The sequence below is a fragment of the Thrips palmi genome, unplaced genomic scaffold, assembly GCF_012932325.1.
Source record: "Thrips palmi isolate BJ-2018 unplaced genomic scaffold, TpBJ-2018v1 HiC_scaffold_18, whole genome shotgun sequence".
NCBI classification, from domain to species: domain Eukaryota; kingdom Metazoa; phylum Arthropoda; class Insecta; order Thysanoptera; family Thripidae; genus Thrips; species Thrips palmi.
Genome location: NW_023144627.1, coordinates 14,545,643 through 14,553,142, shown reverse-complemented (window position 1 = coordinate 14,553,142; position 7,500 = coordinate 14,545,643). Strand labels below are relative to the sequence as shown.

General features: G+C 57.9%; 1 protein-coding gene across 4 annotated transcripts in view; it reads left to right on the top strand.

Annotated features, from left to right (window-relative positions):
• Positions 1–7,500, top strand: part of LOC117645116 (zwei Ig domain protein zig-8-like) — a 145,645-nt gene that overhangs the window by 11,174 nt on the left and 126,971 nt on the right. For all 4 annotated transcript variants that reach the window (XM_034385035.1, XM_034385036.1, XM_034385037.1 and 1 more), the window contains exon 2: positions 5,698–5,822. In XM_034385035.1, the coding sequence (XP_034240926.1) occupies positions 5,753–5,822 (70 nt within the window). In that variant the 5' untranslated portion in view covers positions 5,698–5,752. The remainder of the gene's footprint in view (positions 1–5,697; positions 5,823–7,500) is intronic.

The window sequence follows — 7,500 nt, the reverse complement described above, 5'->3', positions numbered from 1 at the left end:
CTCTCTCTCTCTTTCCATCAGACCCTCTCCGCTCGGACACCCGAACGCCCCGCTGCGTCTAACTTGAGTGCCATGATGACGGGCACCAAGCTGGCAGAGGCCTGTTCCCCCTCCCCTCCCGTCCTTCTCCCTCCCCACCCTCCCCTCCCCTCCCTCTCGCCGCGGCGCCGCGCTCCGTCCGCGTCCGCTCGACTGAGCGGATTGTCAACACCGTCTGCGACTTACTCGAATTGAACTTTTCCCGCCTTTGCGCGCCTTTGCCTTCCCCGCTCCGTGACAGAGTGACGGAGTGACGGCGCGACGCCGGGGAAAGACAAACATCGCACGCACCGGCGGCGCCGCGCCGCGCCGAGCCGCGCCGGAGTTTGGCTGCCCATTTTAATGCAGCCGAATCCAATGCGCGCGCACTGGTCGCACATAAATACGATTCCGATCGCACACACACACACACATTGAGAGACATGCCCGAGGTCTCTCTCATACATACGCATATGGCGCGAACACGTACGCGGACGCCCGCACACTGAAGCACGTAGACACATTCTGAAGGACCCTTGCTCTGTCTGTGTGTGTGTGTGTGTGGCACGTGCTGTCCGACCCTTGCAAGCACACGCGCTTCGGCCGGCTCGGCAAGAGTCCCACAGTGCACGTGGCACCTCCTCTCCTACTACCTGCCCTTACGGTGTGCCCCTCGCAGTGCCCTAGGGCGGTGACGGCGCTCCAGCCACGCTCCAGCCACGCTCCAGCCACGCTCCAGCCACGCTCCAGCCACGCTCCAGCCACCCCCCCTCCCCCCCCCAGCCACCCCCCCGCTCCAGCCACGCTCCAGCCACGCTCCCCCCGCCCCAGCTCCCCCCCACCACGCTCCAGCCACGCTCCAGCCACCCCCCGCCCCCCAGGGGGCCCCTTTTAAATTCAATTTCCCCTGTGGGGGCAGCAGGTTTGCGAGGTTGGGCCGGGTCACGGGAAGCGCTGGGCATGGTGGTGGCGGAGGCTGTGCGGCCTGGCGAGACCTCTCCGGAATGCGGCCCCGTGGAGTATATCACGTGGTTTATGAACGGTGCCTACACTAGATACTTTGTCGCAGCAAGGTCAGTGCATAATGCCTGTGGCCCCGATGGCGCCCTACTGGTAAACCCCCTTCTCTTTTCGCACACAAAAACCGAGAAGATCCGGGTGGCCCCAGGGAGAAGGGAGGATTAGAGGCCCCCAGAGGAGAGAGAGAGAAGAGAGAGAGAGAGAGAGAGAGAGAGAGAGAGAGAGAGAGAGACTCGCCGCCTGGTGCTGGCCCTGCTGGTGGAGCCCTTGGCTCGCCTTGGCCTGGAACCCTCTGCAGGCCGAACCCGAAAACGTCGCTCTGTCTCTCTCGCACTCACGGGGCGTTCCGTGGCGGTGCGAGAGAGACAGGCTCCCTTTCGGAGCGAGCCTGCTGGCACCGCAGCCAGCCCGATAAAAGCGAGAGGCGGCGATTCTGTGAATACACTGGATACAGTCGCGCAAACGCCAAATCCGCTCTATAAAGCCGATAGTGTGCTCAGTACTGTACACTGTTGTTCGCGGTCTCAAATCCACACGCCGCCTCGCGTGGTGTTGAAGACCAGCGGGGTGAACGCCCTGCCCACGCCCCGCCCCGCCCCGCCCCGCCCCGCCCCGCCTTCGCCCTCGTTTTTGGTGCATCGCCCTCGCCGTCCGAACCGCAGTCCATCTCCACGTCCCTCCTTTTCCGCGTTTGAAATTTGAATCGCGCTCCCGGGGCGGCCGCCACCCCACCTCTTTCTCGTTCGGCATTCCGAGCTCGCCTTTCCGGAAACACCCGAACGGCTGACGTTATTTCTCAGTTCGAGAGAATCCACCCAAAAAAAAAACGTTTATTTTTATTATTTTTTTCGACGACGCGGTGTCTGCGATGCCAGTTTGTGAAACGCGTTCCCACAAAACATCCCCCCTGGCGTGGCGCGGCGTGCCCCGGGCAGTACAATGCATTATTGACTAACCGACGCGGAGAGCTTCGGAAGAGGAACGGGGATCGGACCGCTCGCTCTCATTGGCCGCCGAGAAAAAGGCGCGAAAAATTTTAAATTCCGCGGAGGCGCTGCGAGGAGCGAGCGTCGGCTTGCCAGCGCCGCTGTTGTGGTTATTCATCGTTCTCGCGGAGGCTGGTGTCGTGAATTTGCCTGTGTGTGTGTGTGTGTGTGTGTGTGTGTGTGTGTGTGGTGTGTGTGTATTTGTGAGCGTGTGTGTCCCTGGAGGCGCGTTCGCTTCTCGTTCAGGATTCCACCAGTAAATGTAACATCAGGACAGACACGTCTTGCATTTTAATTTTGCCCCGCCGCTGCCGCTTGAAAGCGCGCGCTCGCTCTCGCACACACAGACACACACACACACAGTTGCCACATAGACATCTCGACAGCAGGTGAGCCCGACCAACCGCTGGCAGCAGTGACGCGAAGCGAGACGGTTAAAAAAAATAGGGAGGGGGGAAAAGGGGGGGGAGATTCGCATTCGACTAATTAAAAAGACCTTTCGTATGTGTGTGCGCGGCAACTACGTGCGTGTGTGTTTGTGCTTTCTGCTCTGTGCCTCGCCCTGCAGTGGCCAGCTTGAACCCACTTCGTTACACTCACACAGACACCACACACACACACACACACACACACACACACACGTGTCGGGGAAAAAACCGAGGGTCACTGTGTCACCCTTTTTTACGTCTCGACCAAAACGAAGCCCCGGACGCGTCTTTTACTTTTACTTTTATTTTTTGGTTCCCGCAGCTTCCCCCCCCCCCCCCCCTCTCTCTCTCTTAACGGTGAGTCGATCGCGAGGCAAGGCGGCGTCAGAAGCCGGAAAGCGAGCGAAGCACAGTGGGCCAGAAGACCGGCAGAGGCAGCCAAAACTCGAAAAAAAAGCGTTTAGAGTTTTGGCCGCAGGCGCTGATCTTCTAGCCCACTGTGCGTTGTGACTCTTGCGTTAGGTTTTCGTGAGTGCCGCCGAAATTCGACAATGGTGCCGTTGCCGCAGAAGAACGTGCGAATCCGGAAGTTGTTTGCACAAAAAATATTTCCGTCTGTTGTGCGGCAGGGCATGGCGGGGCGGGGCGGGGCGGGGCGGGGCGGGGCGGGGGGGCGGGGCGGGGCGAGGGTGTTTGGAGGTGCGGGTCACGTAACCAGAGCACCAAATGTTGCGCACTCACGGTCCGCGCCACTACGTCAGTGGTCAGTGACGGGAGCGCTCCATCGGCGCCGCTATGGAGATTGCCTAGCTGTTTTTACATTTGCAATGGAAACACAGGAAAAATGTCCCATAGGCTCTATGATTTTCAAATGTTTGTGACATGTTTCTGCCAGGAAGGGGTCGTATTGTGAAGTTTGCCATACTGACAATCAGAACGGCATTTTTCTCTCTTCGAAAATAAAAATGTACAAGCTTGTTTTGATTTTGGAGTGTTGTTCGTGACCTTGCGACGCTTTCAGGAAGCAGGCACGGCCCTCTCCTTCATTACAGTCTACTTACTGTACTTGCGAACAGCGCGCCGGCACACTGATTCCGAGAGTCTCGCTTTGTCTCTCTCGCGCTCGTGGGGCGTCGCGTGTAGGTGCGAGGGGGACAGAGCGAATCAGTCTCGTCCTGTTGTGCGAGGTTCGGGCACCCGCGAGGCGCCCGCGAACACAGACGAGCCGGAGAGAGAGGGAGAGAGGGAGGAGGGGGCGACGCAACCCGAGACAGTACATCACCGCGTTCAAACTTTGGCAGCGACGGAAAGTTTGACTCCCCCAGCTAATTAAAACACGCGCGCAATGTTTCTGCCAACATTCGTTATGTGAGCCCGCAGTGCGGGCCAATGTGAATGCGCGAAGGGCTCAAACCTTGAGATGAAGAATGAACCCTGTTAGGAGTATAGAGTCAGAGCAGCAAAGCATGGTTTTGCATTTGAAACCTGTTGAGCATGTCCACGATTTAGCTGCAGCGGGCAAAGGTGAGACCACCGAAATGAAAATAGCTAACACCTGTCAAAACAAATTCTTGGATTTTTTTTTGGCGCGGCGAACGTTTGCGGGTCGGGGCTACTTCGTGGGCCCAGTGGGCCATCGACACGGTTACCGATGTGATTCCTTCCAGGCCATTTCCTCATAGCGTGGAGCCACCCCCTCCCCTCCCCTGTCTTTCCTATATTATCTCTCTCTCCAAGGCCTTCTAGCATTGTAACCGGCCGCCACGAAGGCCTGACGCCCCCCCCTCTTCCATCGTTCCATCCTCGCCCTGCCAAACGTCGCAGGACTTCTCGCTCCTCCCCCTCTCTCTCTCTCTCTCCTTGGAGCACCTCACTGCCTCGACTGGCATTTCACTCTGTAGACATTTTTTCCCCTCCCTCTTCCTCGATATAGCCACGTCGGGTTCTAATACGTAGCCTAAACCCAAACTTGTTTTAATCAGTTTCTGCGCTGGCAACCTGTGCCCCGCGGCAACCGACCGACCGCCCCCCCCCCCCCTCTCCCTCCCCCAGTCCCTCGCACAAACATGCTGGCGCCAAACGACGGGGTCGTGTTTTCTTCCTCTCTCTCTCTTCTTTCCGTGAGTTGGCCTCATCGCGCTGTCTCTCTCGCACCTGCGCGGGACGCCCCATGAGTGCGAGAGAGACAGAGCGACTCTCGGAATCAGTCCGCCAGTGGGTCGGCCGCAGGGAGGAATCCCAAAGCTACACTCAAGTCGCATGCAAGTTTCGGCGGTCCCCTCTTTTTCGCTCGCATTGGCACACATTCACACAGACAGCCCTCACACACACACACACACACACACAAACACACACAGGCACGCTCGGCAGGGGACGCGACATCTAACCGTTCGCGCGTACGCATGCGAAAAAAAGGAAAGAAAAAGAAGTTGCAATGTGTTTGTTTTTATTTTACCTCTGTTTTGTTGTTGCCGCGTTGTTCCCCGACGGACGGACGGACGGACGGACGGACGGACAGACAGACAGACAGACAGACATTCAGACAGACAGACAGACAGACAGACAGACAGACAGACAGATGGGACGGTGTTGCGGCGCGGTGGAGCCCTTTTGGTGTGAAGCCATTGAGGTGACCTCGGCTGCGTGAAAAATATTACGATAAAGCTGCATTGCCGAGGGCCGTGACCGCCCTCCCCTCCCTCTCCCCCTTCCCCCCCCTCCCCCCCTTCCCCTCCCCCTTCCCCTCCCCCTTCCCCCCCCCCTCCCCCTCCCCCGTCCTGGACCGTACAGTCGTGCTGCTGGGTCCTCTGCGGTCGGCCTGGGCACAGGCCACTGTTACGACTCCCAAGAGAATGAAAAAGTTTGCGTGAAATGATTTCTGATTTCGTTTTTTTTTTCGGTATCTATTTTTACGCCCATTCATTATACTGTTGCATTTCTACAAAAAACAAGGTTGTCTAGGATTCCCGGAAAAGTGGCGATACAGATCGGCAACTTTTGGCCTGTTCTACATTTCCTAAATTCCCTGCCATCCGCCTATGAAACCACAAATTTCTTCTGTTATTTTGAATTAATTTAGAAGTTTTACACTGCAAACATGCCTTTTCACCGTGATATGGATATGATAGTGACGATGCTTGAATCTTTTGTGTCGCATTGTTCTGTCAGTTCCTTCGGACAGTCTGCTGGCATTGGCTCCACCAAACTCGAAACTGATGCATGTCCTTGTCTGCTTGTCCCCGCAGTGACTGCCCGGGGCGGCGCGCCTAGCTGCAGCGCCGTGTGAGCCTCGGCCCCGCCATGGACGTGTCCCTCGTCACCCTGGTCGTCCTGGCCTGCTTCGTGGACCTGCTCGTCTCCACCGCTCCAGGTGAGTTAATAAAAGCCAGGCGTTAGTGGAAGCAGCGGAGCGGCGCTGCGGGGCAAGAGGCACTCCCGCCTGTTTAGACAGAGTATATATAAACAAGGGTGCGCTTTTTCTCTCTCCTTTTTTTCGGAGCGGACTTGAGCAATCTCGGTCGCCGTGTATCTTTCCCTTTGGCCCTTTAATACCGCCATCCGGCCGACCGGCCAGGCCGGCCGGGCCCTCGCCCTGTCTCTCTCGCACCCCGGCCAGCAGGCGGGACGCCCCAGGGGTGCGACGGAGACAGAGAGCAGCCTGCAGGGCCCCCTACGGAAACTTATAACTTACCTAATAGCGCGGAGTATCTCCGGCCTGCCTCCGCCACCCCGTGCCGCGCCGCCCTCCGGAAACTAGTCCAGCCCGCCTTTGTGTGATAAGGCCGGCAGCGCGAAGGCAGCCACCCCTTGACGGGCCGTTAGGGTTGCCACCAGGGCCGGCGCTAGGCTAGGGTTGCCTCCCGTCCGGCTCACCTGCCACGCCGCGCAGCGCCTGCCCCGCGTTCGACCTTGGGTGGCCACACTAGACACGGGGCCAATCAATAGAGACACCCTAAGTGAATTACCGTACCAGACGTGCCGTGCCGCGCCGCGCGCCGCCACGCCCCCGCGGAGCCCTCTCCTCTGATTGCGTTCCGACCCATCCCAGCCTGATCCGAGCTTATTTCACCAATTTGGCCCCGAGGCGAGTACCGGGCCAGGGGGAGGGGAGGGGGCCAAAACACCGGGGGAGTGGGGCAACTCGCTGTAGTGGTACCCGCGGAGCGTCACGGCGTCATACGTCGGTGGAGACTGAGAGAGAGAGAGAGAGAGAGAGAGAGAGAGAGAGAGAGAGAGAGAGAGAAGGGGGGGGGGGGGGGGGGGAGAGAGAGAGAGAGAGAGAGAGAGAGAGAGAGAGAGAGAGAGAGAGATAATGGAGTTTAGCGTACGCGGGCGAAGCGATATCGGAGGCGTGCCACGAGTGGGTAGTCGTTTCCTGGAAACACGTGAGGAATGTCACTACGTGACTCGCTGGCTGTTTTAGAGAAAAGTCAGCGTCCTCTTCGACATTTCTCGCCATTTTTGTGCGAAAATCGCGCACGAATTCGCACGTCAAGTCGGCCCGCGCCGCACACACCCCCGCCGTGTCGGTTTTGTTTCGCAGGCAGGCGTGTAGCCGGAAGGGTTGCCTATAACGCCGGGCGTTGGAGCTCGCGCCGCTTGAGCCCCAGTTTTTTTCCCCTCTTTTGCTCGCACATGTCGACACAACTTTCAGTCCAATTGACTTTACCTGTTCGCCTCCCCCCCCCTTTCCCCCCTCCCCCTCCCCTCCGGTGCTCCGCGTCCCGTAATACGTTTCCATTTCCGGCCCGGCTATTCGACGTGGCGCCCTTAAACACCTGATACGAACGCGACCCCGCCTTCCTGAGACTGGCGGCAAACACTGTCAAATTTTGTTTTTAAATGACCTTTTTTCATCATTTTCCTAGCTATACAAAGTACCAAATGTACTCAGAAGTACTCAACTAATAGACATTCCGTCGATAAAAAAAACCACTCAAATTCCAAAAAAAAAATTTACTTATTTTTTTTTACGGTGCCCTATCCGCCGAGTATCGCTCAGCAGCGCCTCCACTGCCCGGTATCGGATTTCAAACGCGCCTCTGCCC